General features: G+C 44.9%; 2 protein-coding genes across 18 annotated transcripts in view; one reads left to right on the forward strand and one right to left on the reverse strand.

The window, feature by feature from the left end:
- The window catches only part of LOC118512906 (putative mediator of RNA polymerase II transcription subunit 26), an 89,005-nt gene that overhangs the window by 7,707 nt on the left and 53,482 nt on the right, over positions 1-27,816 (forward strand). For all 17 annotated transcript variants that reach the window (XR_004906362.1, XR_004906363.1, XM_036058035.1 and 14 more), the window contains one exon: positions 20,029-21,157. Coding sequence is in view for 15 of the 17 variants with exons in the window: in XM_036058035.1 (XP_035913928.1) it covers positions 21,071-21,157 (87 nt within the window). In the remaining 2 variants the exon portion in view is untranslated. The remainder of the gene's footprint in view (positions 1-20,028; positions 21,158-27,816) is intronic.
- On the reverse strand, positions 26,176-27,391 carry LOC118512914. Its single transcript, XM_036058057.1, has 2 exons — positions 26,762-27,391; positions 26,176-26,694 (listed from the first exon to the last, which is right to left on the reverse strand). Exons 1-2 carry the CDS (start codon positions 27,240-27,242, stop codon positions 26,615-26,617), a joined length of 561 nt encoding a protein of 186 aa, XP_035913950.1. The 5' UTR covers positions 27,243-27,391; the 3' UTR covers positions 26,176-26,614.

Below are 27,816 nucleotides of genomic sequence, written 5' to 3' on the forward strand. Positions count from 1 at the left end.
ATCATCGAACGCAGCAGTATTGCAGTAGCCGAAAGGGTGTCGGCGGCCGAGTCGGCTGTCATCCACTGCCCTTTAACTAACGCCCAGTAACGTATGTTGGTAGTTAATATTATCTCGCTCAACCTCTCCCGTTTGTGTGCTGCTGCTGCTGGGCAACTGTGATACTTCCCTTTTGTATATATCATCATCACCGTCATCCTGCCCCAGTAGTGTGTGTGGTTGTTGCCCGGCTGCAGCAGCCTGCCGTCCATGATTTTGCACGCTATTTGCCAGCAATTATGGCACGTTCCGCATTAAAAGCCCATTTCCTACGATGGGGCTAGCAGCGGGCAATGCAGCGAACCGTCCACAGTCGGTTGGGCACAGAAGCACACAACGGGGCCGACTTATATCCCGGCGGTGTGGTGCGCCGTGGTCATGGTCTAGAAAAGAAACCGATTCCGTATGAAAGGGATTGGGTTTGTCGTGATTCGTTCGGTCCTGGTGCGGGAGCCCTACTTCTAGGGTTCCACGGTGCTGCAGGGTAGTGGAAATTATGCACTCGTCTCGTCTGCCCACCTTCAAACGGTCGAATGGGGATAGTCCGTTCCGGAACAACCCGTTTTGAGGCGTGTAATAATAATCAGTACACTTCAGCACTCGATCCAAGCGTACCGGGGAGCATCGGCAGCCTCTCTGCTGAGTTGGAGTGAGTGATTACGGACGAGTCGGGTGAATGGACGGCTTTCGAGAATCCAGATCCGCACACTTCCCCAAAGCCCTGATGATCCCTTTCCGGCAACTGCCTGGCCATATGTGTGTGTGTGGGGCCGTAATCTATCTCGCGATGAGTTATTTATCGTCGAGAGCGCAACACACTTGCGCTTCAGCCAACCTTTCGAACGGTATTACTAGCAGGAGGGAGAGAGAGAAATTGCTTATGCTAAGTTACCATCGCCCAGATCGTCACTCGATGTAACGATGGCCCTTCTTTTCTTTCCTTTTTGCTTGCGGTGGGTGATTTGAGGCTCGATCGATTTGATCTATTTTTGCGGCGAACGGGCACCCGTTACAATCGATTAAGAAACTTATCCATCTAGGCTGGGGTTGATGGGGCGTAAGCAGATCTCGGCATGGCATGGCATGCCCACCAGATTGCTGCTCAGGCCGTTGTCAGTATGTGTCCTGTTCCTTTGGTTGTGCTTTTTGTTAAGTGTGTTGGAGAAAGAAATTGATGTTGTAGAGGCTTAAAGCAATCAGTGTTTAGAGTGTGAATATCACCAGAAAAATACTTAAAGCTGATTATTGTAAAGTCTGTCCACTGTATTGTTAATAAATGTAGCGGATGAGCTTGGTAAAATTATGACTCTTGAGAGAATTTTATAGCAAAAGTGTCATCTGTACTTTGTATGAATGTAGTCCTTTGAAATGTTTTAAGCATACTTACTTACTTACTTATACGGCGCGCTACAACCGTTTCGAGGTCTTGGCCTGTAGCAACAATACTCGTTTAGCGATGGTCCGTCGTCTTCCAATCGATTATCTCGGCCGTTCTGGCGGACGCCACTCTATCTCAATTGGGACCTACCACGCCTTCTCTGTTCGTGTGGACGGCCTAAAAGGGCTTTACGGGCTGGGACGCCTGGTGTCATTCTCATGACGTGACCAGCCCACCGGAGCCTCACGATGGAAAGATCATCGTACATCTCGTATAGCTCGTCATTGTAGCGGCTCCTCCATAGTCCTTCCACACATGCGGTGCCATAAATCCTTCTGAGCATTGTCTTCTGGAAAGTGGTAAAGAGGGGTTTGTTAAATATGGACAGAGTCCATATCTCATAGGCTGAGACTACAAATGGTCTTTACAGTCCCAGCTTCGTCCGTTGCGACAGGTATTTTGCTTTTCGTCTCGTTAATCTCCAGGTTTAGTGCCGCTCGCTTGATCCTGTGGTAAGCTTCTGCTACATAGGCGACCCTCAAACCAATGATGTCTATTTCTTCAGCGTATGCCAGGCTCTGGATTGACTTATAGAAGATGGTCCCTGAAGTTTCCACCTCCGAGTCACACGGATGGCTTTCTTTAGCGCCTGATTGTAAAGGAGACTGGCAAGTTCATCTCCCTGGCGCCGGCCCTTGGTGGGAGCAAAGGACCCTGAGAGTTTTCCAGCCAACTTTATCTGGCATATGATTTTGGCCATCGTCATTCCTACAAGCCTGGTAAGCTTGACCGGGATTTCCTGCAAAATAAGGTTGAAGATATGCGGCCTATATTATGCACAAACAAGTTATAACACACATGAGTTTGTCTCGTATTGTGCCACTGATCTTACATTTCCACTGCAAATATAAACATTTTCCTACAAAAGGAAACTCATCCAACTAGTAACTCCATTAGTGTCCCGAAAGTTGAAGGAGAACGAACAATCCCCCCATATGTCAATCAGCCCTACAGTTTCTCAATGCTTCAGATTTGATGGTCAAACCCGTCCATCGCGCGTACTCGCTCGCTAATGTCTCAAGGCATCAAGGCACAGCGTAATGCTGTCTGACTTCGTTTGCGAGGGTTCAAGTTGGCAAGGGCGCCGCCACACATGTGTACTAACATTGACCACCATAACGGTTGCGTGACGAGTGTGGATCCGATGCATCATGCCAGCCCGGCCTACCAAATGCAATCTGCCGACAGAAAATTCGCCCGGTTTGCTGCAGCAGCCGTGACGGTACCACCACCAGCTCGTCGGCTTGGTCCAATTAGATGGAGCGATCTTCGACGGATCGTGTCCTAACCGGCGATAGAAACGGTGCACAAAATTAAGGGCGGCCAAATATAATTGCAACAATTATTCTTCTCCGGCTGCTGCTGCTGTCGGTTCTCGTTTGGATGGTGGCATGCAACGAGGATGCATGCTCCGCGCCAATGCATTGCGCGTTTTAATGGTTTCATGTTGCACGGGGCATAGAATCGGCAATGGTATTTTGTCCAGACAAAACTATTTTCTTGCACGTTCTTGTAACGATTTTCTTCTACTTAAAAATCGTACAAGTTGTCTATCTTCTTTATTGTTGTCGTATATTTGAACTTTTAAAAACTTTGAGACTAATTAACAGCTAAAAAATCCTTTGAAAAGTTGTTTGTTTGTTAGCTAACTTCTACGATTTTCGTCTGCTTTAAATCACTGGGTGATTTATATGCCACAACTTCCAAGTAGCCAAGTCAGGCCACAAACCAACCCCCCTTACAAACTACCTACTCTCCCCGTCTCAGCATCGCCACTTCGACGGCTTTTCCAGTCGGCTTCGAAAGAAGTTTCATCAAGTAAAGCACAAGCGGTTTGCGACTGCCATAAAACGCTAAAAAGCTGTGCGATGTCATGTTAAAGAAGCTGCCCAACCTTACCACGGAAACACAAACACGCGGGGGCACCAAACGGACTTGACGGGGTGGGGCGCGATGGTTGGTAATTGATTGATGTTTTCGACTCTGCACCGGTTGGTTCAGTCTCTCTTTTTTGCCTTCCTCTTCTTGTTCAATAGTTTTTGAAGACTTGAAGAAGCAGTTGATCGAATTGCACTTTTGGAAGTGTTCGGTGGCAGGCGAGAAAATAGACGGAAGGTGACTCAACACCGGTCGGTAAAACTTTTATCATCCCCATCATCATCAGCGCATCATCTACACGGTCCCCCCCCCCCTGCCCCGTGGTCCGATCCGGTGTGAGATCTGTCCAGCAGCGCTTTGGCGATGAAAAACGACGAAAAGTGTGATCCAGTTTGTGGCTGGCCTGGTCTGGCCCGCTGACTGGCCGATGGTGTTCCGCAACACCATCCTTTTCGTTCCAATCTGATTGCGATCTGTTATGGCTCGGGTATAGCCTTGGATCTTTTCCACTTTGCTTTTCCCGCTCTTTCTCTTTCTTCATTCGTCGTAGGTTTTTCCTGCTGGCCCACCACACTTTTGTCGGCACTACTTGGTCGCGCGCGAAGGTAAACCTGGCGTTTCTTCTGTGTAGGTTGGGGGAGCTGGTTGGGTGGGATGGGATGGAGAGAGAGGGTCCATAATTTTTCCGACCTGCTCGAACGAACACGGCCACCAGTTTTTGGTCTCCCTCCCCTCCAACCCCTTATCCATCTTGCGTGAAGAATTGGCCACTAAAATACCGGGCCTGTGAATGCAGTTTTGCCAGTGCACATCTCTCTCGCTTCGTGTGATGTTTTAATCATAAGGTTTGGAAGGATTTTTTCTTTTCCTTAGGAAACCGGACACCTTGCGAGATGAGCGTTTGGTGCGTTTGGGCAAGTTGACCGTACACACCGTTGCTTAATTTATTTTTCGTTTCTCCCTTGCGGGGGATGAGTTACAAGTTTTGAGGGCAAATTTTTGCGCATTTGTGAAGCTCTCAAGCTGGAAAAAAAGCCTTCATCGAGATGGCGCGCAAAGCTAGCCGTGTTTTTTGGTTGGGAAATAAATGGTGCAAAGCACCGGATCGACAGCTGGGTGATGTGTAGTGTACCGACTTGTTTTTGCTGCTCTCTTTTTAATTTAATCTACTTGACTTGTCTGCTGCGGTCTTTGGGGTTAAGTTGTGTAAGATGAGGAAAAAAGTGATCATTTCGTAGTCATTTCCGGCTTTTCTGTCTGCAGTACACCGTTTTTCATCTCACTATTGACTGAATGGTAGAATGCTTTCAAAGGGTTTTTGTAGAATCTTACTTCCTTGCTCGGATTGCTGAATCATCTACGCATTCTGGGTCTCGATGGCTCGAACGAGGGCTAATTGGAAAATAGTTTTACACTACTATTAGCTGTACTAGCAGCAGCAAGGGGGTTTTATTCGAAAATGCTTCTTGGCTAAGGTCTCGGGAAACTCAAGTGTCCGTCTCCATCAAGTGAAAATCTTTGGTGGAATAAACCTATTGCTGTCACCGATTCGGTAGAATTACGCTATCGGGTTTGAAGATGCACCAGAGGAAAGTTTGATCGATAAATCGTACGATGTAAAAATTGTTTTGTGTTAAAACAAGTTGCTATAATGTGGAGCTCTATGAGCTGTTCAAAGACTTGCATATTGAATAGCGAGGCTCCAATAGGAAGGCGTTGTTATGAGAATAAACACCGAACGACTCAGAATTTCTTCCTTGACACTGCAATCTTGATAGGTATAGAGTACCAGTAGGTACTAGGATTGAAACCTCGATTCTGCCGTGTGGAGACTGGCGCCGCTATCGCCTCGACCACCGGACAGCCTCCGGATGACGCCAACTGTAAAGCCGTTTTACGCGCCATCAGCGATACTTGCGTCAGCATTATTGGGATAACTGATTGGAAGACGATGGCTCTCGAGAACTTCAACAGTTGCATTTCTAGTCCAAACTTCTAAGGGTCAGAACTTGATATCTTATGATTTTCATATGTGTAGATCGATAGCCAGCCGGTCGATCAGTCGATAACAAAGAGGATGAGTTTATTAGCAACACTGTAGGCTGAACAGTTAAGTGACCCATATTTTATCCAGGAGTATGTAGAATATATCCCGGCTTCAGGAAGGTACAATCTAATCACAACAAAGATTAATACTTGATCAAAGAGTACGATATTGATAGCTGTAGTCATGTAATAAGCTTTTCTAATTTTATCCTTCTCGTTATCATATTCTCCACAGACATTTTTGCTTCGTGACATTCACGCAACCTCGCTAGAACTAGAACTAGAATAGGAACGTGTTCTCAGTAGAGTTCAGTCAACTTGCCCTTATAATCGCTACCCCTTGGGCGACATTTTAAACAGCTTTCTTATCGCAATTCCCCCCTCTGAGACTCTCGAATGCATCTCGCTGCAAAAAGTAAAACGAACAGCATCAAAGCAAAGAAATTACAACAAGAAGTCACACAGGCCACCACCAAAAGCGGTCCGCGCGTGTTCTGTCCTGGTGTGTCGCTCCTCTTATCGTGATGACAGACCTTCGCCGGCAGTAATTTCTGTATCACTTCCACCATCTGTTGTTTCTCCTGCTCGGGTCCGAGGACTCCGTTACTTTCCCGGTTGTCTTCCTGGTCGATTTCAACCTGGTGAGACAACCGTCGGCGACGGTACGTGCATCTTGTTGCATTTTTGCATTTTGTGGCGGTGTACATATCGCCACAACAACAGGCAAGGTAGAATTGTGCGCGACTGAGAGGAAGAAAGGGGGAAACTGTAATTGAAGACGAGAAATAGAGATTGTGTGATCCATCCACCAAGTGAAAGGGGTCAGGTGGAAATGGATTAAGGGTTGGGTGAGAGGAGGGGATGCGATGGGATGGGGCGGGCAAAAAGTGGTGGGATGCAGCGTGACATCAATTGCAGTTCTCATTTCTCCTCGGTGTGCATTTGAGTGTGACAGGTGAAAGCCAACTCGCCGGGAAGAAGCAGGAGTCGACTCCACTCCACAAGACCGCGAGCCCGTGGATGAAAAGGGGTTTAAAATGCGAAGTAAAATAAATATTAAAGAAAACACATCGTTCAGGAACAAATCTCGCTGGAAATCTCGCAACACTTTCAACGCGGTGAACCTCCCGGTTAGATTATGACGAGTGCATGGGGCAGAACGCTCCTTCGGCCGTACGCGCCTTCCGGTGCCTTAGCTGCACCGCTGTTTGATGTGGGATTAAATGCAACGGGCAACATAAATAAATAAACGTGCCCCCGCCGCTTTTGATTCTATGCAAATATGAAAGGCAGCACCTTTTTTTCACCGCATGTAACGGGAATGCCGAGAGAGCAAGAGCCAGCAACCAAGACAGATAACAGATCCTTCTCCCTGGGCAGATCTCCAGACAAGGCCACTGCACGTCTGCTGGAGTTGGTGCTTTAGTAGTACAAGCTAGAGCTGGTTAGCTGGCGAGACAGATTGGAATAGATTGTGGGCTCTGTGTGGAGTGACTCGTGAGTGAGGAAAAGCAAGAAACTCAACAAAAAATATAAAACCTGACCCGCCGTCGTTACCTGATCGCACCCTAGCGGTGTCTAAAAACGTTAGACGCGGAAATACCTGAACCCAACTTCCTCGCTGTTCGCAGCTTGGTGAAGGATATCGTTTTGCAGCTGGTGGTACAGAGGGCAGCTGACATGACATAATTGAGGCAAAAAAAATCTACGTGGGCAACTTTCAAACTGTGTCTGTAGCTGGTTTGGGGGAGTTGGTTCTATTGGGATTTTGGTATAACCTTCTGCTTCTTCTTCCTTGGCACTACAACCACGAAAATGTCTCGGCCCGCCATTGCTGGCTTTCTGTGACTTGGAATTATCGGTAGCTGGATAGTCCTCTAAACGAGGAGGCGATCTGGATAGGATTTGAACCCCGGTCCTACCGGAAGGCCGGTACCATTATCGCCTCGGCATCCAGCCCTCCCTGATATAAATTATACATTTGAAATACCTGTTCGAAACAAAAATAAAAATAATGATGAAAATTCTTAAAATTCTAACTAGATGAATCACAGTGCCTTGTGCATGAGTGATGTATCATTCATTTGGAAAAAAAAATCTGTAAAAAGGTTACAATACCTACCTGTTACTAAGATCACGAGTTGCGTCATGGCGCTTAAATAGCAGCCAATCTCATACGACTCATGAAACGATCGTATGATCGCAAAGCGATTACTCAAGGCATGGACGAGGTGGCAGGGAAATAGGTGCAATTCAATTTGGTGGGACTAATGCTAGATTGCATATTATGATCACTTAGCATATATTTTATATATTTCGATGAGAACCTTAATATTGATCAAACTCTTGCGCTATCACTATTTGGCGATATAGAAAAAAAAACGTATAAGGCAATACGGCCAGGCAGTCCAGCATGAATAATCAACAATGCTATTAATTCGCAAAGCCAATTTGGTGGGACTTATTTTACATAGTTTATTGTGAGCTTCTAGAATGCTTTTTGCATTTGCTTTTTGTATTACTTTACCTTCATCTATCAACATTCGAAACTTTATACGTTCGTTCGTCATACAATGTCGATATGCCACCCAATTTACCAGCCATTTAAGAATACCACCCCGTTTGTTAAGGACCGGGTCCGTTTCTTTGTTCTTCCACCATTCACTCCTAACTCACACGACACAAGCATGTGCGTACGGTACGTTGCATTTCGGTAAAGTGATCCCCGGGGGGGCGGGGTAAAGGTTTGAAATTCTAAACTCACCGCTTTCGTGCGCTCGCTCTTCAATGTTTCGGAACATTGAATCCATCTAGGCTGGGGTTGATGGGGCGTAAGCAGATCTCGGCATGGCATGGCATGCCCACCAGATTGCTGCTCAGGCCGTTGTCAGTATGTGTCCTGTTCCTTTGGTTGTGCTTTTTGTTAAGTGTGTTGGAGAAAGAAATTGATGTTGTAGAGGCTTAAAGCAATCAGTGTTTAGAGTGTGAATATCACCAGAAAAATACTTAAAGCTGATTATTGTAAAGTCTGTCCACTGTATTGTTAATAAATGTAGCGGATGAGCTTGGTAAAATTATGACTCTTGAGAGAATTTTATAGCAAAAGTGTCATCTGTACTTTGTATGAATGTAGTCCTTTGAAATGTTTTAAGCATACTTACTTACTTACTTATACGGCGCGCTACAACCGTTTCGAGGTCTTGGCCTGTAGCAACAATACTCGTTTAGCGATGGTCCGTCGTCTTCCAATCGATTATCTCGGCCGTTCTGGCGGACGCCACTCTATCTCAATTGGGACCTACCACGCCTTCTCTGTTCGTGTGGACGGCCTAAAAGGGCTTTACGGGCTGGGACGCCTGGTGTCATTCTCATGACGTGACCAGCCCACCGGAGCCTCACGATGGAAAGATCATCGTACATCTCGTATAGCTCGTCATTGTAGCGGCTCCTCCATAGTCCTTCCACACATGCGGTGCCATAAATCCTTCTGAGCATTGTCTTCTGGAAAGTGGTAAAGAGGGGTTTGTTAAATATGGACAGAGTCCATATCTCATAGGCTGAGACTACAAATGGTCTTTACAGTCCCAGCTTCGTCCGTTGCGACAGGTATTTTGCTTTTCGTCTCGTTAATCTCCAGGTTTAGTGCCGCTCGCTTGATCCTGTGGTAAGCTTCTGCTACATAGGCGACCCTCAAACCAATGATGTCTATTTCTTCAGCGTATGCCAGGCTCTGGATTGACTTATAGAAGATGGTCCCTGAAGTTTCCACCTCCGAGTCACACGGATGGCTTTCTTTAGCGCCTGATTGTAAAGGAGACTGGCAAGTTCATCTCCCTGGCGCCGGCCCTTGGTGGGAGCAAAGGACCCTGAGAGTTTTCCAGCCAACTTTATCTGGCATATGATTTTGGCCATCGTCATTCCTACAAGCCTGGTAAGCTTGACCGGGATTTCCTGCAAAATAAGGTTGAAGATATGCGGCCTATATTATGCACAAACAAGTTATAACACACATGAGTTTGTCTCGTATTGTGCCACTGATCTTACATTTCCACTGCAAATATAAACATTTTCCTACAAAAGGAAACTCATCCAACTAGTAACTCCATTAGTGTCCCGAAAGTTGAAGGAGAACGAACAATCCCCCCATATGTCAATCAGCCCTACAGTTTCTCAATGCTTCAGATTTGATGGTCAAACCCGTCCATCGCGCGTACTCGCTCGCTAATGTCTCAAGGCATCAAGGCACAGCGTAATGCTGTCTGACTTCGTTTGCGAGGGTTCAAGTTGGCAAGGGCGCCGCCACACATGTGTACTAACATTGACCACCATAACGGTTGCGTGACGAGTGTGGATCCGATGCATCATGCCAGCCCGGCCTACCAAATGCAATCTGCCGACAGAAAATTCGCCCGGTTTGCTGCAGCAGCCGTGACGGTACCACCACCAGCTCGTCGGCTTGGTCCAATTAGATGGAGCGATCTTCGACGGATCGTGTCCTAACCGGCGATAGAAACGGTGCACAAAATTAAGGGCGGCCAAATATAATTGCAACAATTATTCTTCTCCGGCTGCTGCTGCTGTCGGTTCTCGTTTGGATGGTGGCATGCAACGAGGATGCATGCTCCGCGCCAATGCATTGCGCGTTTTAATGGTTTCATGTTGCACGGGGCATAGAATCGGCAATGGTATTTTGTCCAGACAAAACTATTTTCTTGCACGTTCTTGTAACGATTTTCTTCTACTTAAAAATCGTACAAGTTGTCTATCTTCTTTATTGTTGTCGTATATTTGAACTTTTAAAAACTTTGAGACTAATTAACAGCTAAAAAATCCTTTGAAAAGTTGTTTGTTTGTTAGCTAACTTCTACGATTTTCGTCTGCTTTAAATCACTGGGTGATTTATATGCCACAACTTCCAAGTAGCCAAGTCAGGCCACAAACCAACCCCCCTTACAAACTACCTACTCTCCCCGTCTCAGCATCGCCACTTCGACGGCTTTTCCAGTCGGCTTCGAAAGAAGTTTCATCAAGTAAAGCACAAGCGGTTTGCGACTGCCATAAAACGCTAAAAAGCTGTGCGATGTCATGTTAAAGAAGCTGCCCAACCTTACCACGGAAACACAAACACGCGGGGGCACCAAACGGACTTGACGGGGTGGGGCGCGATGGTTGGTAATTGATTGATGTTTTCGACTCTGCACCGGTTGGTTCAGTCTCTCTTTTTTGCCTTCCTCTTCTTGTTCAATAGTTTTTGAAGACTTGAAGAAGCAGTTGATCGAATTGCACTTTTGGAAGTGTTCGGTGGCAGGCGAGAAAATAGACGGAAGGTGACTCAACACCGGTCGGTAAAACTTTTATCATCCCCATCATCATCAGCGCATCATCTACACGGTCCCCCCCCCCCTGCCCCGTGGTCCGATCCGGTGTGAGATCTGTCCAGCAGCGCTTTGGCGATGAAAAACGACGAAAAGTGTGATCCAGTTTGTGGCTGGCCTGGTCTGGCCCGCTGACTGGCCGATGGTGTTCCGCAACACCATCCTTTTCGTTCCAATCTGATTGCGATCTGTTATGGCTCGGGTATAGCCTTGGATCTTTTCCACTTTGCTTTTCCCGCTCTTTCTCTTTCTTCATTCGTCGTAGGTTTTTCCTGCTGGCCCACCACACTTTTGTCGGCACTACTTGGTCGCGCGCGAAGGTAAACCTGGCGTTTCTTCTGTGTAGGTTGGGGGAGCTGGTTGGGTGGGATGGGATGGAGAGAGAGGGTCCATAATTTTTCCGACCTGCTCGAACGAACACGGCCACCAGTTTTTGGTCTCCCTCCCCTCCAACCCCTTATCCATCTTGCGTGAAGAATTGGCCACTAAAATACCGGGCCTGTGAATGCAGTTTTGCCAGTGCACATCTCTCTCGCTTCGTGTGATGTTTTAATCATAAGGTTTGGAAGGATTTTTTCTTTTCCTTAGGAAACCGGACACCTTGCGAGATGAGCGTTTGGTGCGTTTGGGCAAGTTGACCGTACACACCGTTGCTTAATTTATTTTTCGTTTCTCCCTTGCGGGGGATGAGTTACAAGTTTTGAGGGCAAATTTTTGCGCATTTGTGAAGCTCTCAAGCTGGAAAAAAAGCCTTCATCGAGATGGCGCGCAAAGCTAGCCGTGTTTTTTGGTTGGGAAATAAATGGTGCAAAGCACCGGATCGACAGCTGGGTGATGTGTAGTGTACCGACTTGTTTTTGCTGCTCTCTTTTTAATTTAATCTACTTGACTTGTCTGCTGCGGTCTTTGGGGTTAAGTTGTGTAAGATGAGGAAAAAAGTGATCATTTCGTAGTCATTTCCGGCTTTTCTGTCTGCAGTACACCGTTTTTCATCTCACTATTGACTGAATGGTAGAATGCTTTCAAAGGGTTTTTGTAGAATCTTACTTCCTTGCTCGGATTGCTGAATCATCTACGCATTCTGGGTCTCGATGGCTCGAACGAGGGCTAATTGGAAAATAGTTTTACACTACTATTAGCTGTACTAGCAGCAGCAAGGGGGTTTTATTCGAAAATGCTTCTTGGCTAAGGTCTCGGGAAACTCAAGTGTCCGTCTCCATCAAGTGAAAATCTTTGGTGGAATAAACCTATTGCTGTCACCGATTCGGTAGAATTACGCTATCGGGTTTGAAGATGCACCAGAGGAAAGTTTGATCGATAAATCGTACGATGTAAAAATTGTTTTGTGTTAAAACAAGTTGCTATAATGTGGAGCTCTATGAGCTGTTCAAAGACTTGCATATTGAATAGCGAGGCTCCAATAGGAAGGCGTTGTTATGAGAATAAACACCGAACGACTCAGAATTTCTTCCTTGACACTGCAATCTTGATAGGTATAGAGTACCAGTAGGTACTAGGATTGAAACCTCGATTCTGCCGTGTGGAGACTGGCGCCGCTATCGCCTCGACCACCGGACAGCCTCCGGATGACGCCAACTGTAAAGCCGTTTTACGCGCCATCAGCGATACTTGCGTCAGCATTATTGGGATAACTGATTGGAAGACGATGGCTCTCGAGAACTTCAACAGTTGCATTTCTAGTCCAAACTTCTAAGGGTCAGAACTTGATATCTTATGATTTTCATATGTGTAGATCGATAGCCAGCCGGTCGATCAGTCGATAACAAAGAGGATGAGTTTATTAGCAACACTGTAGGCTGAACAGTTAAGTGACCCATATTTTATCCAGGAGTATGTAGAATATATCCCGGCTTCAGGAAGGTACAATCTAATCACAACAAAGATTAATACTTGATCAAAGAGTACGATATTGATAGCTGTAGTCATGTAATAAGCTTTTCTAATTTTATCCTTCTCGTTATCATATTCTCCACAGACATTTTTGCTTCGTGACATTCACGCAACCTCGCTAGAACTAGAACTAGAATAGGAACGTGTTCTCAGTAGAGTTCAGTCAACTTGCCCTTATAATCGCTACCCCTTGGGCGACATTTTAAACAGCTTTCTTATCGCAATTCCCCCCTCTGAGACTCTCGAATGCATCTCGCTGCAAAAAGTAAAACGAACAGCATCAAAGCAAAGAAATTACAACAAGAAGTCACACAGGCCACCACCAAAAGCGGTCCGCGCGTGTTCTGTCCTGGTGTGTCGCTCCTCTTATCGTGATGACAGACCTTCGCCGGCAGTAATTTCTGTATCACTTCCACCATCTGTTGTTTCTCCTGCTCGGGTCCGAGGACTCCGTTACTTTCCCGGTTGTCTTCCTGGTCGATTTCAACCTGGTGAGACAACCGTCGGCGACGGTACGTGCATCTTGTTGCATTTTTGCATTTTGTGGCGGTGTACATATCGCCACAACAACAGGCAAGGTAGAATTGTGCGCGACTGAGAGGAAGAAAGGGGGAAACTGTAATTGAAGACGAGAAATAGAGATTGTGTGATCCATCCACCAAGTGAAAGGGGTCAGGTGGAAATGGATTAAGGGTTGGGTGAGAGGAGGGGATGCGATGGGATGGGGCGGGCAAAAAGTGGTGGGATGCAGCGTGACATCAATTGCAGTTCTCATTTCTCCTCGGTGTGCATTTGAGTGTGACAGGTGAAAGCCAACTCGCCGGGAAGAAGCAGGAGTCGACTCCACTCCACAAGACCGCGAGCCCGTGGATGAAAAGGGGTTTAAAATGCGAAGTAAAATAAATATTAAAGAAAACACATCGTTCAGGAACAAATCTCGCTGGAAATCTCGCAACACTTTCAACGCGGTGAACCTCCCGGTTAGATTATGACGAGTGCATGGGGCAGAACGCTCCTTCGGCCGTACGCGCCTTCCGGTGCCTTAGCTGCACCGCTGTTTGATGTGGGATTAAATGCAACGGGCAACATAAATAAATAAACGTGCCCCCGCCGCTTTTGATTCTATGCAAATATGAAAGGCAGCACCTTTTTTTCACCGCATGTAACGGGAATGCCGAGAGAGCAAGAGCCAGCAACCAAGACAGATAACAGATCCTTCTCCCTGGGCAGATCTCCAGACAAGGCCACTGCACGTCTGCTGGAGTTGGTGCTTTAGTAGTACAAGCTAGAGCTGGTTAGCTGGCGAGACAGATTGGAATAGATTGTGGGCTCTGTGTGGAGTGACTCGTGAGTGAGGAAAAGCAAGAAACTCAACAAAAAATATAAAACCTGACCCGCCGTCGTTACCTGATCGCACCCTAGCGGTGTCTAAAAACGTTAGACGCGGAAATACCTGAACCCAACTTCCTCGCTGTTCGCAGCTTGGTGAAGGATATCGTTTTGCAGCTGGTGGTACAGAGGGCAGCTGACATGACATAATTGAGGCAAAAAAAATCTACGTGGGCAACTTTCAAACTGTGTCTGTAGCTGGTTTGGGGGAGTTGGTTCTATTGGGATTTTGGTATAACCTTCTGCTTCTTCTTCCTTGGCACTACAACCACGAAAATGTCTCGGCCCGCCATTGCTGGCTTTCTGTGACTTGGAATTATCGGTAGCTGGATAGTCCTCTAAACGAGGAGGCGATCTGGATAGGATTTGAACCCCGGTCCTACCGGAAGGCCGGTACCATTATCGCCTCGGCATCCAGCCCTCCCTGATATAAATTATACATTTGAAATACCTGTTCGAAACAAAAATAAAAATAATGATGAAAATTCTTAAAATTCTAACTAGATGAATCACAGTGCCTTGTGCATGAGTGATGTATCATTCATTTGGAAAAAAAAATCTGTAAAAAGGTTACAATACCTACCTGTTACTAAGATCACGAGTTGCGTCATGGCGCTTAAATAGCAGCCAATCTCATACGACTCATGAAACGATCGTATGATCGCAAAGCGATTACTCAAGGCATGGACGAGGTGGCAGGGAAATAGGTGCAATTCAATTTGGTGGGACTAATGCTAGATTGCATATTATGATCACTTAGCATATATTTTATATATTTCGATGAGAACCTTAATATTGATCAAACTCTTGCGCTATCACTATTTGGCGATATAGAAAAAAAAACGTATAAGGCAATACGGCCAGGCAGTCCAGCATGAATAATCAACAATGCTATTAATTCGCAAAGCCAATTTGGTGGGACTTATTTTACATAGTTTATTGTGAGCTTCTAGAATGCTTTTTGCATTTGCTTTTTGTATTACTTTACCTTCATCTATCAACATTCGAAACTTTATACGTTCGTTCGTCATACAATGTCGATATGCCACCCAATTTACCAGCCATTTAAGAATACCACCCCGTTTGTTAAGGACCGGGTCCGTTTCTTTGTTCTTCCACCATTCACTCCTAACTCACACGACACAAGCATGTGCGTACGGTACGTTGCATTTCGGTAAAGTGATCCCCGGGGGGGCGGGGTAAAGGTTTGAAATTCTAAACTCACCGCTTTCGTGCGCTCGCTCTTCAATGTTTCGGAACGTTAGAACTCCACCGTTGGCTTTGAAATTTTGGGCTCCAGAGCACCACACACACACACAAACACATTCCTATGGTTTCACCGATCGAATGGCATCATCGGTGCCGCCGGAGTGTGTAAAAGCCAGATTGCGACCATTTCAAACCCGTTGATCGTGAATCTCGTGGAGGAATCGCTCGAGGCAGGCAGTGGTTGGAATCGGTTGCAATCGGTTGCGCTCTCGCCATCCCGACTAAACCACCACCGCCACCACTTCCCGAGAATGCAATCGATGATGACGCAATCCGATGCCAGCGACGACGGCTCTGCAACGTGGCAATGGGATGTTAAAAATGGGGCTAAGGTTTCAGCACACACACACACGAGCACAGCCAGCAATGGGAGGAGGGTTCGGGTGTGTGTGCCTGACGTTGATTGTTGCCTGTCGATCGTTTAAGTCGAGCAACTGTGAGGAGGAACAGCAGTGGCTCTGGGTAAATGGGGTTCGACTGCAACGATCGCCTGTTTTTCCGTTTGAATGATTTCGCTATGCACATGAGTGACGATGCGCCAGTTAAATTGCGGAAAGCGATATGTGGCCGGCGGCCCGGGGTGTGGGAGGAGTTTTTTTGCTTTTCTATGCTTTATTAAATATTGCAGCTTAATGCGTGCTGAAAGTACTTAATTAGTATTAATTATTTAATTTTATTTACAAGCTAGGAAAAATTCGCTTTAAACTGACAGTTGCATTAAAATTTTATAATTCTTGGCGATAAAATCTTCAATGTCTGAATTTTTAGTACAATGTTGTCCCCGAACTCTTAATGTCTCGAAGAATCTCTAGAAAAAGTCTTTGATCGTTTTCGCCAACTCCAACTGTGATGCAATCCAGTTCCATAGCGCTTACAGACTGCACCTCCTTAGTTCGCATTGCACATTCGATGCAATTGACATTTACCGCAAATTAACCTGTTGTCTGTGGGTATTATTTAGCTGTTTTTCCTACTCCTCCTTCCCAATTGTGCCTTCGGCGCGCGCTATATATTGTAAACCACAAACCAACGAGGCCTACTCCTGGGCGCAGGCCTATATTTTTAGAGCACAAAATGGGTGAAATGCATTCGACGTTGGCTGGCTGGCTGGCTGGCTGGCTGGCTGGCTGGCAGTGTCTTCTCGGTAACCACACGAGACCGTGCTTCGACGGGAAATTGGAAAAATTATCTCTCTTCACGCCATTCACCCACAGGCACGACCACCGAAAGCATAGCAGGCATGCATGGGCCCCTTCATGCCAAACGTGGCCAAGAATCGAAAGAAGGCATTTTGTATTGTTTTTTGTGGCTGCCTTGTTGGAGGCTAGATAAATCGTGATCGATTCTACAAAACGGGCGATGTTCTGCTGAAACAAATAGGTAAACTCGGTTATTGTTTTTTTTTTTTTTTGTGGGGGATTTGCTATGGGACTTGTGAATATTGTTTATCGTCTCATCTCCTGGCTGGTAATGGCGTGAGCTTCAATGTGCATATTCGTGATTGCAGACAATTGTATCGGCAACGTGGGGGGAGGTTCCTGTGGATCCATTTTTAAGGTATCAATTTATTGTATCGCATGTTGCAAAGTATTGTTTGCCACCGGGTTTACACTTCAAATATTTTTATATTTTAAAATAGGACTCAAGAAGTAACTTGCTTTTCCTCTGATACTGATCTGTCGAGGTTTCGAAAACTCTCCACGATTTAAATTTTATTCATTGAAAGCTCATTAAACTCTTGCAGTGGCAAAAAAGGAGGCTCATGATGTGATTAATTTTTATCGACATTTCTCTTTCTGGAAATGCATTATTTTCACCTCGACCACGGCTGTTTTCGTCTTCTGCCAGCCACAACATCATTAAACCACGTGAGAGTGGCTTCCGTTTCAATTAGCCCTTCTTGTTAACCCATCTCACGAACTCGAGCCGAGCCCCCCGCTCGTCATGAGCTGAAAAACGGTTCGTGATTTAAAAAATTTACTTACGATTGAAACAGCAAACAAAGAAACGCGCTTACAACAAATCTCAACTGTTTGTGAGCATCAATCGGTTAGTCCACAGTTTCGCTCAATCTGCTACTCTCCCAGGGGACCTCTCATCCCGTCAAATGGATGTCTGTGCATCGCTTCACGTCCTGTTCGTTATTGGTGCAGCTGCAACGTCTGCGAACGGGGACCACGATGGGACAGTCATTTTCTATCTCTATTTCGACACACGACCGTCAATCCCTCGTTCTTCTCCTCGGTAGAAAACAATCATTAGGGCAAGCAGAAGACATAAAGGAGAACACCAAAATCGAAACGGTACGTCGAACGGACCAAAGCCCATTCAATAATTTAGTCATGTTTACGGGGTGGAGGTCCGTCTGTCTGTCAAATGCGTTGCACTTTCTTCTCGTCAGCTGCATTCGAGCTCTCGGAATCGAAGCTCATTAGAGCAAATGGCGAACGGAATGGGGTGCATAAAAGCGTGTATTTATTTACACTTTGTTGTCCGGCTTTTCGGATCGTTGCGGTCGGTTGGTAGCCAGAAAGGATAAATCAATGCTAAATTACGTTCGACTGTAAAACGTGTGGTGTGGCGTTGTTGTTGAAGACTAGCATAGGTTGAGCAATTTTTCTTCTTCTAAAAATAAGGCAAAAATCAATAAAAGCGGTTGTAGGACAGAGTTTGTGCTAGATTTAGCATGATTTTTTTTCTTGATGGCTTGCTGTTATTATGCATAGTTCAAAGCAGGTGAACGCCTATTTATCAACCTGAAAAAAAATTTTAATCGACTTACAAGCATATATTCTTAAGACATTATCTTGTAGATCCTATGACGTTGAAATCAACAATGTTAATTTATATTGTAAGACTCCATCGAGAGTTTCAAGCTAAACCCTGAGCTTGACTGTACAGATGATTTTATTTTCTGAACGCAAAACCCATTGACTTAAGATGTATGCGGCGTATTCTATTTAAGAATATTAATATTAATATTCTCTATTAATAGAGTTAATTTAAAGTGAATGGCAACATTGCCAAGAATATACAAAAAAACTAAATTCATACATTTTATTTGATCTAATCTGAGGGGTGAGATTCCTTTGCAACACTCTCATCTTCTCCTGCTCAGAGTCTCCCAATAGGAGCGCATAAGGACAGTGTCAACAGCAACTTCTAATGGGCTTCTTCGACATGCCCTTTGTGCTTTGACAAAACGATTTGTAACATGATTACCTCCTTCAACACGAGAACAAAAGCGGACATCTTTTACCAATGAGGTGATGGATCTTTCCTGCTCTGCGTCCAGTTAAAACTCGTCGTCGCTTGGGTTCAGAATAGGGCGATCAGCCATGTTGCTGTTAGAGTCAACCTCGACAAGTCAACATTCATTCACTCCATCATTCGTTCATGGGTTCCGTGGGTGTGTGTGTTTAGGTCTGGGTAGGGGTGGACAAATTGACCGAGCGTAAAAATAAACCCCCAAATCGGTAGCATTTTTTGGAATTTTTGGACTAGTGCGCTCTGCTCGGCCTTCGCCAAGAAACATACCCATTATGGGCGAGTTTTTCACTGCCCTAAAAATAGTAGTTTTCCCCCAAACGACCGTGTTGTGCCAGGCTAGTGGAGTTGAGTATGCGAGGGAAAGATAGTGAGTTGGCGTTGGAAGTGAAGGCAGAAATGGATTTGTTGACGGGCTTTTTGATGCCCCATCCCAAGCAAAGCCAGACCCCTCTCTCTGCCCATTCGCTCCACGACTCCAACGACAACAACAACAACAACAACAGCAGGGAAACAAAACACGGAAATTCCACCTCTTAATCGCTTGCCATCTGATAGCAGTCCTAATACTAATCGTTTCGTTTCGTTTTTCTTTCTTCCATCAAACAGAGTGTTCTGGGTGCGATTTCGGCGTATTCCCGGGAGGAGTCCAGCGAGAGATGTCGTCAAATTCCTGCTAATCCGAGTGACATCGATACTAAAACTTCTTCGCCGACAATCATCGCCAAGGGGGCCTGCGTACCACCACCACCGAACCATTCGTTCAAAGAACCGCCTCACATTACGCCATTTGGAAAGTGACACCCGCCAGGCGGTGGGGGGGGGGGGAAAGAAGAAACGAAATGCCTTGAAGCGTGCTCCACTGCCTTGAAATTAAGCTGTTCAGATTCGGCGTTGGTGTGCTCCAAATTCCACGAGTAGTGCCTTCTCGCTGGCCAGCTGGCTGGCTTGGCTGGCTGCACATTTAGCTGCACAAGCGATTATGTGGGCGACACAGGCGAGCGAGAGACTGCACAGAACGATAAACGTGAGGACTCTGCTTGCGCCCCGTCCAGCAGAAAAAAGGCATCCCAAACCGAGCAACATCAACCTTGGCGTACGATCGAAACCGATCGATCAATCGATCGTTCGCTCGCTGTGAAGTGTGTGTGTGCGCGTTTGTTCCAACCATCCAAACACCACGGACGGTGATGAATGAACGGACGGACGGGATTGCGTTAAGAGGCAATCCAAGGATTGATTAATGCGCACTATTTTTTGCTTCAATTTTATTATCTCATTAATTATCATGCCTTTGTGTGTCCGTTATCTGTGTCCACTGTCATCTTACTTTAAAGCCCCTCTTTATTTTCGTTTTTGATTAAGTGTACAACCATGTTTAACTGATTTCGGTTTTTTTCTGGTTGCTCTTTTTAGGAGTTCGCGACAATTTTTGTGTTCAGCAGCCACTAATTGCGTGTGAATGTAATGGAGGCGACAACAGCAGCATGAAGTGAAGTGGAATTAAAATTGTGTTTCGAAACGAGCAATCAAAGGAAGGATAAAAGCTAGAACGAGCAGCGTGTAACGTGTGTAACGACTTAACGTGTTTGTGCGTGTGTCCTTTCTCACGACGTAAGGAAAAACGGATATTGTACCGTGGATGGGAGCGTGAATGTTTTACAATCGCCCCATCCCATCCGATGGATACACCTTTCCCGGCCGGAAACGGATTAATGCTTCCGGCGAAAAGGAAGGTGCCGATCGTGTCCCGTATTTTAGTCACGTGTTAACCAAGTTCTTCCCGAACGTTGCTGCAATCCGTCCGTGTGTGTGGCGCGCGCGCGTTTGGCCACCGCGCAATGGCCATCCCTTAAGTGTGTGTGAGTGTGTCCCCGATAGCGTGTTGGGAAAACTCGTTGTGCCTTTCCGCGGACGGTATCGATTTTCTTCTCCCATTTTCCCTCCTCCCTGGGGGAAAAAACGCCGGGTTACAGTTTTGGGGGATCCTTCGATTCGAGACGGGGAGTGAGAAGAAGGCAGAAAACCCAAAAAGTTTTGTTGTGTCCACTGCCGGTGGTGTGTGCGTGTGTGTGGGAACGAGTTTCGGAAGGAGCCAAAAGAAAAAGGTTGTTGGAAAGTGGAAGCATTTGTTAATCGAAAAATTCGAGTGCAGTTTACGGCGTTAGTGGAAGGTGTTTTTTGCTAATTTTCTAATTACATTATTTTCTCGGTGCATCACGTGTGTGTTTAAAATATATATCAGCAGAAGGATCCGGTTGTCCTTTTGCCTTACGCTCTGTGGAAAATCTATCTGGTAGTGGAAAATCTATACGTATTAGTTTTCCCGTGCACGTTCCGCCCAAGGGTGCGGAGTAACAATATCGGTTAAAGGCGATAAATCTACGTAAAAGCAGGTTCGGACACACCTCGGCGAACATCGAGGTGACTCAAAGAGGGAACAGCGCAAGCGAACGATATGGACATCGGAATGGATCGGAGCGGTACGGATGCCGGTGTTGCCACCATTGGCTCACTGTTTCAGCACATCGTCAACGAGATGAAGGTAGGTGAACGAAAGGAATCCTTTTTTTTGCGAAAGACGGGATAAGGACCAACCCCCCAAAAAAAACCGATTGTATTGTTTTATGTATAATGTTGCGGACATTACTGATATAAATAAGGCGTCAAACATTAGGCACCATAAGGCCGTCACGTTGGTATCCTTAGCCGGGTGGAAGCTCTACCCCAAAGGGATATTCAAAGGTGGATTCCTCCGCATTACGATGCTTTCGGTGTTGGACAAAATTTAGGATCTCGCACGTCGTTTTGCGGGACCACCTTACTCGGGCCGGGTGTCCTCTTGGTTTAGTCACGTTTGCTTATTTGCTTGGTTGCGATGTTCCGCATGTCGGAGTTTTGTATTTTTTTGCGGAACAGTTTTTGGACCCTGCACTCCACCCTGACGGCAATTCTAAACCTTATTGGCTCTCCTGTTTTCTTCTCCCTAATCTACCCCCAATTGACTCGTTTGCGAGTATCGTTTGGCTGCAAAGGAGCGCGATGCGGATCTTTCTGTGCCCGTCTAACGATCCTTTTGCCAGGCCCGGTTTCTTCCTTTCGTTTCCTGTCCTCCGGCGAAAAAAGCATGTTTTTGTTTTAGTTATATGTTTCGTGTTTTCTTCGAACCAGCAGCAGGAAATGGAACGGAAACGCACCGCCAAAGGGCAATATACATAAACACTCGACACTAGTGCTGCATTGCTCTTCCGTACTGGTGGTGCTGCTGCATAACGATGTCACCCCGCAGCAGCACGAACCTTGCTGGTTCGAGGAGGGACGGACGGACGGGGGGGGAGCGAGCACGGAGAAAAGGAAATAAGATAAAAGTAATTCTTATTTTTAATCTCCGCCCAAGATGGCAGCGGCACGATCTGTCATAAATTCTCCATTCTTTCCTTTCCGCTCTCTTTCTCTCTCTCTCTCGTTCTCCCGTTCCTCGGTCCCTTACTGTATTTCTCGACTTTCTTGTTGGAAAAAAGGGACCATCCGCAAGATGAAGCGTATAGCGTTGTTCCGGTTTTTCGAACATACACGCACGTGCTCTCGTCTGAACCAGCTGAACCCTCTTCGGCTTTTGTGTCATATGTTGACAGTTTGAATTTTTGTTCTGTTCTTTTGTGTTTTTTGGGTCAATATGTTTTTGAATTATTGGTTAGCAGGTTTTTTCGTTTGTTTTATTTGCTTCAACTTTTCTTGTTTGTATCTTACTGATATCTTCTTTTTTTAGTTTATATTTATTTCGTGCCTTTAAATATTTTCCACATCAAGTTTAGCGTTCTACTTTGTGCTTTTTTATTTCTTTCCTTTTCTACTTTTTTCTAATTTTGTATTGATTTTGTTTTGTACTTGATAAATTCTGAGGCTTGGCTTATTTTTCATTAACGTATTTTGTTGATACAATTACTATGATAACAGTTTTACTCTCTGTCATGTGTTTAGTTATTAGTTATTAATTTTTAATCTTTAATTTCTACTCTTGTTTACTCTTTATTAACTCTTTTATTATCTCTGTTTATACTTATTCTTTTTTATCCAAACTTCTTTACTGTTTGTTTTCTGTATTTGTTTGATTGTATAAACAATTTTTGGTTTTTCTACTCTTGAAATATTTCCCATTTTATTTTTTTCATGAAATTTATTTATTTATAATTCCAGTATTACGGCATGACGCCGTATTGTCAACACCGCATATGTTGACGATTACATATTCACAAATATTAACAAGGCATTTCCTCCCTGTTATTCTGCCTTATCCCGGGCATGCTCGGTTGTCGGTGTGTGGAGATTGCAGTGTGGTTGTTCATGTCTATTGTGGTGGTTGTATTTTTTTTTTTTTTTTTTACATGAAAGTTCAATTATATTTTAATTTTTGTTATTTTTAAATGAGCTTTCTTTTCTACTAGTTCCAAATTTATTTTTTTCTCTTGTGTAATCATGAATTTTCCTTTCTTTAACATTTTAGCAGTTCAATATTTTGTTTTCATTTCTCATTTGGATTTGTTTATAGCTTTTTCATAATTTTTCTGGTTTATTTTCCTTCCTATAAACCTATCTGTTTTCTTCTCTCATTTCTTTTTATCTTCATTTCTGTTCTTCCATTCGCACAGACAGAACAGTTGTTAACAATAAACTCATCCCTTTTCTTCATGTTTAAATACAATCATGCGCTGTTCGCGTGCATGCCCTACAGTGAAGCTCGTGACCAGCTGAAATATCTCATAAAATTTCACCAAAAACACAGTGCCAGAGAGTTTTGTCTTAAGTACACACGAAAAAAATTCCCCATCCAGCGGTAGGAGAACATCCACTTAACAGTTAACGGTGCGCTTGAATCGGTAGATGCGCACGGGCTTTCAGTTTTCATTCTGACCTCCTAAAGGCGCAATAAAAAGGAAGAGGCGCACGCAACGGCTTATGCTGTGTGTGGTATGTGCATTAATTCATATTCCACTCATAAGCTTGTAAGCATAAGTAATGGTGAGTTGCATCGTACAGAGCTGAGAATCGGATGCGAAACGGACGGGACTGGGGGGGAAAGAAAGAAGGAAAGAATTGTGTCAAAAGTGTCGTAAAATGCACCGTGCAACACGCACATCGAGAAGAGAATCGTTCCGAGGGCGATGTTAAGAAAATGGGTCAATTTGGGGGTGTGACGTTTTTCGAATGGCACTTTAGCTTTGAAGTGTGCAACAACGAATTGAGGATCTTTAAAATGCTTCCCTCTCACACACGCTCTAACACAAAATTGATTCAATTCTGCTGCTATGACTTCTGCTCACTGACATCGTTAACGCGAGCCTGTTGGCTCAATATCTTTTCAACACCACTTTTCCATAATGCGACGATATATGTATATGTCAATAATGTACGCTTATTGAAATCAATCAAACTCGCGCCTTTTTGCTTCCACTTCATTGAAGCATATCAAAATCATATTATGCCTCTTTGCTTTGCCGGTAGTAGCGGCGAATGGTTTCCTTTTTTCTTCCCCCGTCATGGAAGATGAAGTTGACGAATCAATTCATAGGCGTGTGTGGAGCCCTTGTTACACCAGCTCGGGATGCTTTTTATTTTCGGGCTCCGTGGGGGCAAAACAGCAAGCCCGAGAATATAGGGCGATAAATGCGTGACATTTGAAATCGATCTATCAATCAACTCCACATTTACGCGTCGTCTCGCGCCTATTGTTGTTTCGACGCGAGCCTTTTTTCTTTGCCTGGCACGTGATAATCTAATTCATACGCGCGCGCTCGGCACATAAATAAATAAAACCTCACACACACACACGCATGAGACGTGTTCGATCTGGGCATTTTGGGTGAGTAAGACGGTAAGACGTTGCTTTTGGCACCCCCATAAACGTGTTGATGGCGAGACCTAGATCGACGACTTTTGCACGATCGATCATGGGTTGCTAACAATGACAGACAGATTTATGCTTCAGCGAGCCATCACATCCGTATTATTCGTATATGTGAAGGAGGAGGCAAAGTTTACGCATCGCATGACAGAAAGAAAAACGGGGTCGCGATCGATCGATCGCCCTTTACCTCTTTCGGTTTAGTGCGCGGGGGTATGATTAGCATAAATCCAACAGAGTTTAACGATGACTTTTCTTCCTTTCGTTGGAATTGTTGTGCAGATTATTTATTTTTCTCCAAATCTTTTACTTCTATTCCCTTTAACGGGGAAGCCACGATAATAAATATCTTGAAATTAAATTTCTTTTAATCAAAATAAACACGGGCGCGCGCGCACCCAAGGAAGCAGAGAGATACACCTTGCGTTTGTCTCGGTTCGTCAGCACGGGCGAGGGATTATTTTTAAAACGCACCAACAAACCGACAAAAGCCGCGTGGCCGCCGTGGCTTAGCACGCCACTTCGGCAGCAGCGGTAGACACACTTGAGACATACTAGTGGCGTGCAAAGGCGGACCGAGCTCAATCGCCCCACACGAGTTCAATCGCCTCCTGGCCGAAGGAAAACTGAAGATATACGTGCGTGTGCGCGCGCGTGTGTTGCACTGTTTTCCGTTTGGCGTGGTTTGTGTGTAGGTCAGCCTTCGGTACCGTGGCCGGACAGGGCTCGGCGGATGCCTAGGAAAAACAGGCAAATGATCGAACGAGGTGTGTACCCTTACGTATGTACTCCTCAGCATAGATAGGTCCGCACTTTGATGTTTGTTTTTTTTCAAACCAGACGGTACTGTAATTGTTATTTTTACACCTTGCCCGCATAAACTAAAAATTAATCTCGGCAGACGTGTGTGTGTGGATTTGAGCTTTGAGGTGTGTTTGAAGTGTTTGAAGACCAGGATAGTTAGGTTGGATGTGGATAGAATGAGAGTCGTTCGGATTGCTAGATGATGATTCGTCTATGCCTACTCCGATGAAACGTGTCTCAATCACGTAAACCTGTCTTACTTGATGCTTAATTTTCTAATAGGATTTTTAGTTTCTTCTTCTTCTTCTTCCTTGGCACTACAACCTCGAGAGGTATGGGTCGGCATTTTTTGGCTTTCTGTGACTTAATTTTACCTGTGGTAAAGGAGTCAGCCCTTCGCACAGGGAAGGCGGTCTGGGTAGGATTTGATTTCCGGTCCTGCCATGTGATGGCCGTCACCATTATTGCCTTGACCACAGGACCGCCCCAAACTGTTTTTAGTTTAGTAAATCTAAATTTTATAATTCTTACGATGTCGTGTGGATCATTATTTGATTTTTTTTAATTGTAATGCTGTACCTTACAGCAATCGACATAAAATACGAAAGGCAAAAATAGATTTCAAGCTAAATTAACTGTACATTATACCGTTGAGTGATTGATTCCTTATTTAAAAAAAAGATCATTTTGTTATGTAAATTGCATAGCTTAAAGGGGTATTCATAATCTAGGTTGAATACTTCAACGTTTTTTTGTTTATTTGAAATAGTTTTCTTAAATCAAATCATTCTTTTTCCATTGATTTATCTGTTTGCATTTGGTTTATTATGTAGTTTTTATAGGATTAGGTTGTTAAAAACCCGCACTTAATATTTGCTTTAAGTATATCATAATCATAATAATTCAATAAATTGCAAATGATGTTAGTTGAGATTGCTTATAGTAAAAAGTACTACTTTTAATGAACTACGATAACGAAGCTTCCTTTTTCGGCAATTATATCCAGATCATTTTTTTATTTCATAAATCCATTTTTTTTCTACATCCATCGTATGCAAGATCACGCACATATATGCAACGCATATTGCATAATAAATGAACGGTATCCACCAGAATCCGCTACACGACAGTTGCATTCGACCCGGTTCTAATAATAATTTATTCCGAAAATAGCTCTCTCTGCTGCTGCTGCTCTTCTGCCCGACTCTCGCGACTTGAATGCAACCCCGAACGGTTGCATAAGCCCGGAAGTTTGTTAATTCATCCGATCGAAAGGCTTCGAACAACCAAACTGCATTAATAAACACCACCGGCCATCATGTTCTGGTTTCTCTCCGACTGCACTGCGCTCGTGTGCTGTGGATCTTCGTTTGCAGCTGCAAGTATAAGAAGAGGAGATCCATCAGAAACCGCAAACGGGTGAAGATTCGCTACAAAAATTACCGTAACAGAGATGGCAATCAAGCGACGAGGGGATCAGTTTCGTAGAGTAGAATCTGGTTTTGTTCGTCACAATCTTCTCAACCGCCACATCCAATCTTTCTTGAACGTCAGGGTTGAAGCATTGGATGAGGAGGAAAAAAAAACAAACCAACACGCGTGGCCTCCAATTTCCGGCTGCATTTATTCGTTTTCCCTTCTCTTCTTCTTTCGCGTCGGATGCGCGCGGCGACGCCTGCTGATGTTGGCAAGATGCAACCCGGTGACTACGGTCTTCTACGGATCTTCTCCCGGGGAAAGACACAAGAGCACACTGTTGGCAATAATGTGCACCAGCGAAACCAGAAAAGTCGGCCCAGCAGACGACGGGATCATGTTCATTCATATACTCACGCAGCGGAGGAGGCGCTACATTCCCCAAGGGTCGTCCGCCGTGTATCGGTGGGCAGAAACTGTTGCGCTTTGTTTTTTGTAACTCGCCCATCACGACGCAGTGCAGTTAACTGCAACAGTGTGCATTTTAACGGTGTGTGTGGTTGCAGTAATCGTGTGCCGCGTCCGCGTTCGTTCAACCGCAATCGTTACTGGGTGTCTGTTGGGCGGATGCACGGTTATAACCGTGCTGGTGGTTCATCTCGTTTTCTCGGGAGGTTTTTTTGGGGTCTGGAGGGAAGGTTTAGAGAGGACCTGATAGAGGGCAGAAAGAAGAGCAGCAACGTACACAAACGCGTCTTTTGTGGGATGAGGATGGTGTTGGCTGATGTTGCGGAAGTATAGAAATAAAAAAAAAACAGATCAAGATCGTATTGAAGGTTGTGTAGAATTTTAAATGGATGATGAGGAAGATAGAGATGAGGATAGTTCCCTTGGGAGCAGGATTGGAAGTTTCAAACAACGACAACGACTTGTCAAGTTAGATCCAAGAAAATCTTATTCACAGTTAGGAAAAAGGCACTTTTAATCGAATGCTACATATTGGATGGAACATCAGCGTTATGTTAGCAATTTTTTTTCTAATTTGTTCCTTAAATTGATGTATATTATGACGAAAAAAGTAA

Source organism: Anopheles stephensi, chromosome 3 (genome assembly GCF_013141755.1).
Source record: "Anopheles stephensi strain Indian chromosome 3, UCI_ANSTEP_V1.0, whole genome shotgun sequence".
Taxonomy (NCBI): Eukaryota; Metazoa; Arthropoda; class Insecta; order Diptera; family Culicidae; genus Anopheles; species Anopheles stephensi.